This window comes from Xenopus laevis, chromosome 7L (genome assembly GCF_017654675.1).
Source record: "Xenopus laevis strain J_2021 chromosome 7L, Xenopus_laevis_v10.1, whole genome shotgun sequence".
Classification (NCBI taxonomy): Eukaryota; Metazoa; Chordata; class Amphibia; order Anura; family Pipidae; genus Xenopus; species Xenopus laevis.
This window is the reverse complement of record NC_054383.1, coordinates 110,906,719-110,920,077: the sequence shown is the minus strand read 5'-3', so window position 1 is coordinate 110,920,077 and position 13,359 is coordinate 110,906,719. Positions and strand designations below refer to the sequence as shown.

Sequence of the window (13,359 nt, the reverse complement as noted above, 5' to 3'; positions counted from 1 at the left end):
TGATGATAATGATTCATAGTAGACTGCACTATTTGACTGTGACTACTCTATTGGAAAGTGACCATATGTTTACCATATGTGACCCATTGTTTGGTTTGAATGGTTTGAATGATGGCAATAGAAAGTGCTGTAGGGCTGCATGGTGTTTCTGCTACAGGGGCCTGACCATAGTGTGTGTGATTGGGACGAATTTGAGGCAAATTTCTGTGTTTGGCCAACAGCAAATAAATTAGTGAAACTGTGATGAAAATTCGCCAGCAAAAAAATCCGCCACGTCGCACACTAAAAAATTGCTGCGCATCTAGATTATTCAGACGCCCATTAACTTTAATGCATTTGGACAAAATAGTCACGTGTATAAAATGATCGATTGTGTCGAAATTGATGCGCGTCAAAATTATTTTGACGTCCATTGACGATTCGCCCATCACTAATTGGGACCTTAGATTGTAAGCTCCACTGGGACAGGCACTGATGAACAATCTCTGTAAAGTGTTGGATAAAAATGTCAGTGCTATATAAAAAGGATAACAATAATTGTATTTTGTTTTTAATTGCTCTGTGTGTTTTGGAGGTAGGGGAGTGAAGCAAAAGGGAGTGCGTTGTGAGATATGCCCTCTCAGATTACTGAAATAAATAGAACTAGCCGTCATTTAAAATCATTCAGCTGCTCAGCACAAACATCAGCCAGGAGCAACTGCTCGGAGCATGAAACCGCCCCCGAAATAGAACATGACCCACTGTTAGTATGTCCCCTCCTGCCTCCCATGTCATCCCAGACCTATAGAAAAATGCTACAGTGAAACCCAACCAGGCAGGGGTGGCAATGGAACTTAAAAACACACCTGGGTTGTTACTTGCGGTATCCCCATTGGCAGCAGAAATGGTTTCACTGCATTTCAGAATAAGGTTTCAAAGGCCACACTTGCACCCCAGGGGGTTTACAGTTCAGGTTTCCTGGGTAAAGACTTAAAACTCTATACTGCCTGAACCACATTTCTCTGAATGCAATCAAGAAGAATACTGTATTTAGCAGAAATATTTTAAAAAAACAAAAACAGGTTCTTTCTTCAGTGGTGAAAATCCATCACTGGATGGGAAAAAAATTAACATTTTAAAATTCTTTGCATATCATTCTGTTTGCTTTATACTCATGTATCCATTCATGCTACACTTTTAAGGGTCTGGCCACACGAGCAGATTTGGGGAGATTAGTCTCCCCAGCGACAAATCTCCTCTTCTTCGGGGCGACAATCTCTCCAAAGTGCCTTCCCCCTACCCTCAGCCAGTTAAAGTGAAAATCGCCTGGGGGAAGGCACGCGCGGCGATTCGTTTTCCGAAGTCCCCCGAAGTTTCTTCACGAGGAAACTTCGGAGAGATTGTCGCCTCGAAGAAGAGGGGATTTGTTGCTGTGGCCATCACTGGATGGGAAAAAAATGTAACATCTTAAAATTCTTTGCATATACTTATAATGTTTTTTTATGGAGTCATTTGTCTTTGTAAAATGTCTTTGGAGAGGTGTTTAGATTTGTGTAGACTGAACCTTTCTTTCTTTGGAGACCTTTGACATCCCAGAGACACACAAAGCCATACTTGATTTTGGTTTATAGAACCTTGGCAAAAATGTACCTTACTGAGGATTGCTGGGAGTTATAGATCAACAGCTACTGAACCTTTCTTTCTTTGGAGTCCCAGAGACACACAAAGCCATATTTGATATTGGCTTTAAGGATCTTGGCAACAATTTACCTTACTGAGGATTTCTGGAAGTTATAGACCAAATAGTATAAAATAATAGTGATGGGCGAATTAATTTGCCAGGCGCGAATTTGTGCGATTATTCGTGAAACGCCCGCGAAAATTCGCCGGCAAAAATTAGCCGGCGTAAAAAAATACAATTTCGCTGGCGGCGAAAAAAACGGGCGCCGGCGTCAAAAATGACGAATTTTTTCGAAGCAAAACGGCGCACATTCGCCCATCACTACAAAATAACAGTATGCCACCCCTAGATCCCTGCACCTGAAACCTGTCTACGGCAGTAATCAAATCCACAATCCAAAACTACTGGATTTCAGAAGTCTGGAAACCTGACAGCACTCTGCCCTGATCGATGCGTAACTCGGCCAATCATGGGCCATCGTGTAAAAACAAGGTCCATGACTTCAGTGCTCTACACCCTGACATCACTGGTCCACCCCTAAAAGCCATCTATTCTATCTATCGTCATCCTATCCAGATGGTCTAGCAATGAAAGAGGCAAACCAAAGTAGACTGTAGAAGAAAAGTTAATTTATAGCATCAGCTGTCGCAGACTAACATTAAGAAATATGTTATTAGGGCAGAAAAAGCCATTTTGCTGTATTTCCAAGCTCATTACATTTATCTCCAGTATTTCAAAGTAAGTGTCCTTCTATTTATTCAAACTACAATTCTCTTTCCAGTGCTTCAGCTGAGAATGCAGCACCGGCGATCTCAAGAACAAATGTCTGAGCGCAACCTGATCCCATGTGAGTTATCATTATGAATTGCAGTTTTTGGGAACAGATTAGACATTGCCCATCTGGTGATCCGCTAATGCAATGATTGTAAAATACATGTTTTTCTTGGGCGCTGATCAGGTTTGGTAAAAAATTGATCCATTCGAAAATGGAAGCAATAGATTGGGGCACATGTATAAGAATTGCTCATATTAATGTCATATGTTTTGCCTTCATACCCCCTTCCTAGGGATTGAGGGGTTCTAGATAAAGACCAGATGGAGCCTGAATTGGGAATATATATTGCTATCACAGAGCACAAGCTATTTTAATACATTTTTATTTTATTTGTATATTTGCAGTCAATGTAAGTCCAAGACATACTTATTTTAGTATCTAAAGAGGGTACAGAGAGTGTGGGTGGTGTTAATAATCCAGATGTCCACAATTTAGTTCCTTAGTCATGGTCTGAGAATACCCGAACACTGTAAAATAGTGTTAACATTTCTTGGCTACAGGCATATTCCTTTAATTATTTTGATTACTTTGATCTTGTTTTTTTTTTTTGGTTAAAACCATAGAAGCCTGTTCCTTAACCTTGGGTCCCCAAACTTTGCTGGGATACTGCTCCCATAACTCTTCAACATTTAGGGGGTTAATTATTAAAAAGCGAGTTGTGAAATCTCAAAATCTTTTAAGATTTATTAAACCCCGATGCTGCAAAAAGACCTCTCAAAGTCCTGTTTAAATCAATGGGCGAGGCACTTCCCTCAAGTTTTCATAGTCTGCACTGGGTTTAGCCCTAAAATTTGATTTTTTTTGGGCATTTGGGGCAAAAACACAAAAAATTTGAGCAATTCCAGAAAAAAAGCCTGGAATAATCCAGCAATTCGGGAAAAAGACCAAAAAATTTGAGCAATTCAGGTTTTCACTCAACTTTATCAAAATTTTCCGCAAACCGATTAAATCAAGTTTTTTATTAATAAATAAGCTAAAATTGGTCCTGGGAGTTTGGTTGTGGTTTTTTTTTAAAATATGAGAAAAATTCTGATTTTAGTAAATAAACCCCTTAATGAGGGAATTAAGTATGTTGGGATTTGTAGGCCAACATTTGAGGACCCAAGGTTAAAAATCAAGATCATAGATAGATGGATTAAATACTTTTATTTGATTATTGCAGCCCCAGTGGTCAAAAAAACACCTGCACCTTTCCCAGAACAAAATGGAAATTTGGGACAAAACAAAGTAAGTATATCAAACTTAACTCATATAACCCTACAGATAATCTAACTGGAACTGAATCGTATGATTTCTATACACTTTTTCATTTCTTAACCATGCCTCCTATTTTTCAATGAGCATTTATTTGGTTGCTATGGGTAACTGCCCTTGTGCAATGTGATACCTATGCAATGTAACAAGTATTAATTATTATTATACAAAAAAATTATTTTATTTGAATTTTAGCTGCATTTTGAATCAATAACAGATCATAACTTGGACTTGGGCATAATGGACTATAGTGGTGTCTCTATATTCTAGCTTGAGTATTTCCTTTAAATGCTTCCTGGACTTGGCTCATCTTTAGTGATTGGCGAATTTGCTGTGAATTCCGCGATTTGCCGCCGGCAAATAAATTTGCGTAACCGCCACGAAAATTCGCCAGCAAATGTGCATCCGCATCAAAAAAAAGGACGCCGGCGTCAAAAACGAGATGCCAGCACCATTTCGCAAATTTTTTACCGTTTCGCGAATTTCGCGGAAAATTCACAAATTTATCGTGAAGTGAAACGCCCCAAATTTGCCCATCACTACTCATCTTCTAACCTACATCTCTTACTATCAGATACAGTATATAAAGGTAGTGGAGGAATGAATTCATAAAATGATTTCTTTTTCTTTTAAAGGTTGAAGACTTCATGAAAATCAAGGGCCAGAACAAGCTCCACAAAGTGGCAGCTTTGAAGATGCATTTTCCTGAAGGTTGGATTTATTTTTGTCTCGCTGGGTGGTTAGTTGCAGAGAGAAATTAGCACAGATGTTATTTCACCCATCTGAAATATATTTTGGGAAATTCTTCACTTCCCTTTACAACAAATACGAATAGCTACTACTAGTCATTTGATTTATTGGCCAAGATAAGGTTAGATACAGGGCTACCTTATGCCATGATGCTTTAGCACCTTGTGTTTCATGCCCATAAGTAGGCACAACGAATGCAACAAATGCATACAACACTACTCTATATGAGTGCCAGTACATAGTCAATGGCATTTTACAACCATGCACCTATTTTAAAAGCTAGTGATATGCCTAAGCTATTGCATACTTGCAATTTGACAGCTTTACTACCTTTTGTTGTATTTAGATGCACTAGTTGAGTCTGATGAACTTAAAGAGAAAAAAGCTCGCTTGGCTGAAGATCTGAATGAAAAGATCCTTCATCGACCTGGACCTTTAGAACTAGTGAAGAAGAATATACTTCCACTAGCTACTGGCATGAAGGAAGGAATGAAGGGTGAGGTAGCAGTGCTAGTAAATATAGATCGAGATGGGCATCTAGACTAAATGTACATTTATCTGAATATCTTTCTGGAGGAAAGTGTAACTGGTGTAGGTTGGCTGAATGACTTGCAACTAGTTCATTTAGAGTATTTTGTGTCACTGCTTCCTAAAGTTTTAGTAGTATGTAATTGTTTATATATAATTATACGTGAAGCAGCTGTCTACAAACTTGAATGCAGCTGTTGTTTTTACTAAATATGCTTTAAAGTGAATACAACATTAGAATTTAAAGTTATTGGTCCTAGATTATTTTATATGCTAATATATATGTATTATATGTGAGTACATGCCTTGTCTAAAGAATCCATAATCTACTGTATCTCTATAGACCAGCTCCAGATCTCACCATCCTCCGATGCATTTTCATTTGAGGACGACATCAGCAGCTCCTGCTCATCTTCTACTTCTTCGTCACCTCGCTTTGCACCTTCCCCGGGTCTCTCATTGAATCTTTCCCCAACATCTACCAACACCGTGTTCCAGGTACAGTATGGCCAATTCAGGATGGATTAATGCCATTCAACAATTAAATGTGAAAAATTCTTCCTGTTCCAAATAGAGCACAGTTGGGCCTATTAACAAAGGCTGCTGTGAGAACCCTGGAGCTACTAATGGTAGTACCAGGGTTACCATAGCGCCTGTGTCAATTGCTGCAGAGCATCGTGGCAAAAAATCAGATATACACATATTACTCTAACACAAAATAGTAAAAATGATGGCATCTGCTATGGTAAGTTTCAGCTAAATTGCGTTAAGTTGCAAGTGCAACTGCATCGATTTTAATGCATCAGCCACAATTGCATCAAGTGCATCATCCCCTGGCACCAGAACTGCCTATCATGAGGAAAAAATGCTGCACTTCGCGATTGCACTTGACACTGTAGCACTAACAGATTATTTATTGCAATTTTTGTTTACCTATCTGTACTATTACTAGTGTATTGTAAAAATGTACAACACTTGTTATAAAGAAACACTATATAATGTTTATATATAGATACATGATGCATAAGCAATATTACATGTGTATACTCATTTTAATAGATTTGACCCTGTTCCAGATATAACTCCAACTCAGTTAGTAGACATTAGTAGATTTCCTTAGAATTTCAAGGGCGCTGACATTTATCTTAAAAAGAGCATGTCTATATGTTGAGAATGTTGGTAATGTTGACCCAATTAACCAGAGGCATAACCATAGTAAAATATAGACTCTGGCATAATGTGTGGAGTTTTTACATAAAACATGTTGAGTGTATAAAGTAAGTTGCATATGGAGGCCCAGCCATATGAACTCTTACATTTGATACCTTGCTAGTGCATTTGGCTGTGTGTCAGAATCAAGTCCCTCCAGTGACTCACAGTTTCTTTTGAAAGACATAACGTTATAAATAATAATAATAATACTACCTGAGATTGACGCAGTGATCGGCCAATCACCAATCCCCACATTATAGCCCCACCCCTGATGTCACAGGTCCGTCCTAGAACGTCAACATCCCGCCCCTGTCATGTCACCGGCCCGCCTCTTGATATCATCGGCCCGCCCCCCCTGGCACCGTTAGCGGCAGCAAAAGGTGGCAACCCTAGAAGAGTTCTCTGTTCTGTAAAGCTTACAATCTAAAAATATAAATAGCTTGGCTGAGTGGAAAAGGGATTGGCAAATGCTTAAATGAATAGCATGTAATCTAAAAAGCTTTGTGCAAAGGTCTTAATACTCATTTACGTTTTCTACCATTCTCACTTCTTTATGAAATTTCAACCACGCTGTTCCCTTTTCAATTAAAATACATGATAATAATAGTAATAATAATACTGGGTGTGTTATTTTTCCATATGAAGTACCTACATCCCCTGTTGTTATTAGCAATCAGGAGTAATTCCAAGTTTAGACATGATTTGGCTATTGTACTATTCCAGCTGGATCTTCCCCAAATAATTGAGGTCAACCAGCCAAATGTGAGAACAGTAACGGAGGCTGAGACTTTGGTGACCAGTAGGCCAGCCACCCATAACCCCACCCAGGCTTCATCCACTGTACCCAAGGTAACTGGTTTTGTTATTGTTACAACTGCAAGATTAAACAGCTTCCATGTAAAAGCTTGGTGGTGCTTAGCTAGTGCTACTCAAGGTAATAGAGGAAGCTTAATAGAATACAAAATGTTGAGTAATGGTAATGACCTCAAGTTTTTCTCCTTCGGTAGATTCTTTATTCCCCCTCTTTTCAATACTGATTTTTTTAATGGATCAAAAATAAATGGATTGCCCTATAATCTTAAACAAATCTTGCACATTGGATTTAGTTGCTTAAACTAAAGAAGGTGTTAATTGCTTGGCCATTTTTAGGTCACGGTTAAGCCTTCTGATGTGGGAAAGATCCAAAGGCCAAAAAAGCCCAAAGATACCAAGCCAAAGGTAAAGAAGTTAAAGTATCACCAATACATTCCACCGGATCAGAAGACAGAGAAGGCACCTGTAGCCATGGATGCGGCCTATTCCCGATTGCTGCAACAGCAACAGATCTTCTTACAACTGCAAATACTCAACCAACAGCAAAACCCAACTTTTTGTGTCCAAACAGTGCACCCCCTAACCACAAGGTATTTCCTCATCCTTTAGGTATTGACAACTACAGTGTATTCAAATCAACCTTTCATGTGAACCAAACTTTTTCCATTCTTTACAGCATCCCAGCGGATCAAGTGATTAGTTTCACAGGAGCACCACCATCCAGTGCCCCAGCCATAAATCTCTCACCGGCACCAGGTACAGCAGCTGTAACAACTGCCCCTACTTCAACGGTGCCATCACCTATGAAAACAGAGATGCTACCAGCAAACATTGATGACCTAACAGTGAGTGAAATAAACAAGTCTAAGATCTTTAAATCATTTGTATACTGTTGGTCACATTAATGTACATTACATATCAAACCTTTGGAAGTAAGAGTGAAATTTGATTGTTGAAGAAAGTGTGATAAAAAAATGTTGCCTCAAAAGCAAAATGCTAATAATATGGATACATACAAAGTTTATCATACACTTGAGTTAATGCCATAAAAAAATTGTAATTAGTTTCTAAATGTAATTTGGAAAGGGATAGAGAGATACTACTATTATATTAATTTTAAACTTGTTCTTTGACAGTTAAATAATAACAAACTCTATGAGAACATACAATTTAGAGACCTTGGTTTGTTGGTTCATACAATGGAAGCTGAATAGCAATGGCATTTTTATGTCAACAGGTATCAGAACTCCGTCAGCATTTACGCAAGCGAGGGCTTCCAGTCTCAGGTACAAAGCCATCCTTACTGGAAAGATTAAGGCCCTATCAAATCCCCCGTGCAAAGACCATTCCAGCCCCAATTCAAAGCGCAGGTTTGATGACACCTATCATTGAACTGTCGGCATTTCCAAAACAGTCAGTATGTGACAGCACTGTTCCCACTCTTTGCACCTTTCAAACGGTACCATCTCCACCCTCTGGTGAGGTCCCTCAGGAGACCTCAGAGACAGCCTGTAGTATGCCAGAGAGCACTGAAATGCCTGCGACAGTACAAGATAAGGACACACCCATGCAAGATATTGAGGATGACCATGTTCTTATGGAAAAGCAGAAGGTGATTGAGAACTTGACTTGGAAATTAAAGCAGGAACAAAAGCAGGCTGAAGACCTTAGAGTCGAACTTGAAATGCACAAGCGATTAAAAAACAGGCACAAGAAAGAAAAATTAATCTCCAGAGTACACATTAAACAAGAGGTTGATAGAACTTCTCCAACGTCCTGCTGTGCAAAAGCACAGACTGAAGAGACACCGTTTTTATACACTATCAGCAATGACAGAACAGAACTGAAACCACCTATTCAGGAACCACAAATAAACGCAAATCTAAATGAAACTTATATGGTAAGAAACAAATGAATGGAAAATGTACATGTTAGTCTCAGAGAGCTGTAGAAGTTACTTTACTAGACCTTCTAAAAAAGGTAACATTGGACTTCTGATATAAAAGTTAGTAGTTAGTATTTTCTTTTAGGGGATGTCCACCTTTTGCAAAGTCCTACCAAAATGTTTAATATTTGGAAAAGAAACACTTTTTCCAAATGTATTCATATAGCAAAAATATGTCATTAATATTATATTAGTAGCTGGTGTGGTGCCTTACCACATTAGAAGGGAGTTGACGACCACATCTTCCATTCCAATACATAGATCACTAGAGGTTAAAATGCTGTGATATTTACTCAACCATTTATTTACTACAATATGCTTTTGCTCCAAGTCCAGTATTGAAACGTCCCAAGTACATTTGATACCTGTAGAGCAGTTTTGTCTTCACTCTCAGATGAGCTCTGGTAGCATTCACCATTCATTATAGAATCCTATAACAAGCAGTAGTCAGACAGGAAGTATCAGCTGCTGACATTTGGGAGAGAAGGTGATGGCTGTTTACACAAAACTTCTGTACTTGGCAACAAGTTTGTACTGTAATGAGAAAAAGGACTTCAACAATTTCATTTTACTCTCAGTGTAATTGAAAAAGCATGATTATAATTTCTTATTAGCATGTAGATAGCCATACTATGCATTAAGAATGTTTAGTTTATGATAATTTACTTGACTCCTTAGTTTTAAAAACATTTTACTTTCTTCTTAGGTTTTCTGCCCTCCTTCCTGTGACTTAATAGGGCAAGATTTTGAGCTCCCCATGCAGATTACAGCAAGCCCAGAAAGCCCAGTTCAGAAGCCACGTTCTTTTGAAGAGGAGTTACAGGAAGCCATTCAGAAGGCCCAGGTACAGAGAACACTATGAAGTGAAATATAAATATCTCCATGACATGAATCCTAGGCACAGAATCAGAATCTGTATTTGTTTGTTCTCAGATGGCCCTCTGTGAGTCCATTGAGGACATACTGGAGGAGGAGGAGCATCTCATGTGCACAGGTAAAGACACTAGCCTTATATAGAATAGCTATAAACTAGAGTCGATATTATATTCAGTTCTACAGAACTCTTGTTTTTTTCCCATAGACCATAAAAAACTAAACTATGATGCTGCCTCTGTCATGTTTTTAATGACTAGATTCGTTCAAATGAATTGTGTCTTTTTTTCAGATGAATTAATGCACATAGATCCAGTTTCCAACATGATAGAGCACCACAGTTCAGCAGCCCTCGTACCTCAACATGGACATTTTTCAAAGCCACTTTACTGCTGCAGTGATGCACCTCCAGTGGCTTCAACTATTGTCTCCTCGAGTATTCTTGAATTCCCTGTTTCTGGGCACTACGACCTTCTCTCTGGTCAGGATAATCTATCTGTTATATTTGCTCCTGATCAGATTGAGATACCTTCTTCACCAGAGCACCACGAACATGATTTGTCACCTTCCCCTTCATCTACATCTTCATCTTCTGCTCCCTTTGACCCAGCAGATTGGCTGGAAGCTTTGACCTCAGGATCAGCTTCCAACTTTGGACCTGGCAGTCCTGTTGGTTCAAGTATATTCTCTACTGACATTTTTGACTCTCCAGATTTAAGTATTAACAGAATGATTGATTTAATGGTAGAGCAGTGGTAAAACTGAGGACAAAGGAAACACATCCAAAAATATCACCCCCAATGCAATAACCAGCATGAAAGGAAGATAATCTTTCTTTCTGAGGAAAGCTTTTGCTAGCTGGGGATAAAAAAAAGGTGCAATATGCTGCTGAATCCCATAACACATCGTAGGTTGGATTGTGAAGGAGATGACCACAGATGCTGCACTGCCTTTGCTCTGATACAGAACATAGCTTGTTGAGAGTGGATTCACCTCTTAATAAATGTAATTTCTTAACAAAGGAAGTATGTTTTGGAAAAGAATCTGTGCAACCAGGAAAAGTGCCTAATCTCTTCTTGTTATGCAGTATGTACAAACAAAATAACGCCATTCATTGTGTTCCATTTTAATTTAAATTTCTGCAAGATAAACCTACCCCCTCCTCCTGCTATATGAAACCCAGTTGTATCCAAAGACTTGAGTTCGGTAGGCACTTTTAGCAAATATAAACTGTTTTTAAAATACAAATATATTTATTGGATTTAAAATTCTTAAAGAGGTTTGTTCGGATTCTCAATGTCATCGCTCCTCTGCCATCAACTCCATATTAATGGTAGGCCCCCAACACTTGGGATGCTCTATTAGGGGAATGTATTAAAAGTTGTCAATGCAAAACTAATTTGCAAAATAAGAACAGTAATTGCCATTTTCTTAAGTAGCAATGTTCATTACTTATTGCACTGCATTTTTATGATGTGCTTGAAGGTGGCTTATGTTTTTGGAGGATATGTAATTTTTGGTTTTTTTTCAGAAAAAAGAGTTATTACATACACTACAGCCTAGTTCAAACTATAACATTTGCAATCTTCTTCTCCCTGATGGATGGGACACTACATACATTTGAGGGTTCATAATTTCATATTCACATTACACATATTGAATTTTATTACATTCCCCCACCATATATGTCTTAGTAACCCAGCATTACAAATGTTTTGTGTGGTAGAGGATCAGTTAATTCTGTATCAGACATGGTCAGAGCTGTCTTTGGGGGGTACTGCACCACTTTTTCTGGGGCATCACTAAACAGTAACTGTATTTGCCCCACAGATTATTTCTTTTATAAGAAGGAGCTACAATTATATGATAGCATACTGAGTAAGCCAAGGGCTGAAGGTAATTTTGGCCAGCATGCTAGCATGCTATCAACACTTAGGGCAGCCCTAGCCATGACTACAAGGCATACCATTAGTGTTAATATTTCTATGCAGATATACAATGCAAAGTTTTTAAAAAATTTGGTGAAACCTGCTTCAAAATGTGACAGGTGCACTATATAATTTATTTAATGATGGTTCTACACTGTAGTTTGGTAAAGTCTACTCCCCGGGTTATAGATAGGATTATATCCCCAACCAAATTATTTCTGTGAATAGTATGACACTATAGCTACCAAGCACATTCCGGATGCAAACACCTCAATATTAAATGGATCTCCTTAACGCCTGTAATTTAAGATGGCCATGCACCCTAAGACCATTCCTCTACCAAGGTCTTAAAGAGAGGATCTCTGCCTGATTTGGTCACCCATGTGCTGAGCTGAATGTGGCTGATCCCATTGTTAGCCCATTTTTTATATTTTTAGAACAACATTTCTAAAGATGGGATGACTCTGTAATACAAAAAATCATTGATATATTATACCGCCTTCTAGGGGAAATATAATACCACATTTATCATTTGTAAATCGATTGATGTTTTCTATGGCAAAGCAAGGGGATGTCCATTTCTGATAAATTTGTCCTTAAAATGTTATTGTTTAGTAAATACAAATCAAGAAGAAGGTAAATAAAAACAAACATCTGAATAAGACTATTGTTGCAGAGAAACCAATAATGAAATATATATTATCACATACTGTACAATGAAATAATTGCCACTATTCCATTGACATTGTTACTGTTCATAATTATCTTATCCTGTTCTAGATATTAATGCTTGTAGATATTTTGCACCAGTTTTGATCATTTTTGTTTCATGTATTGAAACAAAACCAGATCTTAAACCCTTCTACATTTACAGTTTTTATCCAGAATTTGAGGGCTCTGAGGTTCTCCAGATCAGCAGTCTTTTTATGTAATTAGAACACGCATGCCAACTACTACAGCAAATTTTAAACAGTTAAACATGTGAACACTTTTGAAAACCCTAATCCTTTTATAGCCACCAGTATGAATTTAGAGTGGGTCAGATACAAGAAGATTTATTATCCTTACACAAAAACAAATCAGGCAGGACTGAGGAATGAATTAAACAGTACACTGTTTTAGGTACTGGGATCTCAATACAGGTATGTGACCTCTTATCCAGAATGCTCAAGACCTGGGGTTTTCTGGATAATGGGTCTTTCTGTAATTTGGAACTTCATACTACGTGTTTCGTGCCTGTTGGGGCACTTACTCATAGGTTAAATGGCACACCACTGTACACAGGTTAAATAGGGGCTGTGACCAATCACAAAGAGCAACACAATCAATGAAAGCACATGGTGGTTTGAAAACTTATTTACATAATGGTTCCATAGACTGCAATATATTCCTATAAAGGTCACATAAGAAGGGCTTGCTTAACAAAAACAAAAATATTTGAAATATTTAATTATAATAATATTTGAAATATTTAATAATCATAAAGCTTAAGTAATCATAAAGCTTAAGTAAGGAAAAATAGAAAAATAAAAGAGAAGAGAATGAGAAGGGATTAATGAAA

At 38.0% G+C, this 13,359-nt stretch overlaps 1 protein-coding gene across 3 annotated transcripts in view; it reads left to right on the top strand.

Annotated features, from left to right (window-relative positions):
- Positions 1 to 12,541, top strand: part of myos.L (myoskeletin L homeolog) — a 29,298-nt gene extending 16,757 nt beyond the window's left edge. Inside the window, exons 2-13 of one of the 3 annotated variants that reach the window (XM_018224212.2) lie at positions 2,442 to 2,507; positions 3,658 to 3,722; positions 4,385 to 4,460; positions 4,846 to 4,995; positions 5,371 to 5,525; positions 6,963 to 7,088; positions 7,389 to 7,642; positions 7,729 to 7,897; positions 8,290 to 8,952; positions 9,704 to 9,841; positions 9,931 to 9,991; positions 10,163 to 12,541. In XM_018224212.2, coding sequence (XP_018079701.1) covers positions 2,442 to 2,507; positions 3,658 to 3,722; positions 4,385 to 4,460; positions 4,846 to 4,995; positions 5,371 to 5,525; positions 6,963 to 7,088; positions 7,389 to 7,642; positions 7,729 to 7,897; positions 8,290 to 8,952; positions 9,704 to 9,841; positions 9,931 to 9,991; positions 10,163 to 10,629 — 2,390 coding nt within the window. In that variant the 3' untranslated portion in view covers positions 10,630 to 12,541. 3 annotated transcript variants of the gene reach the window in all.
- Positions 12,542 to 13,359: the final 818 nt, after the last annotated feature.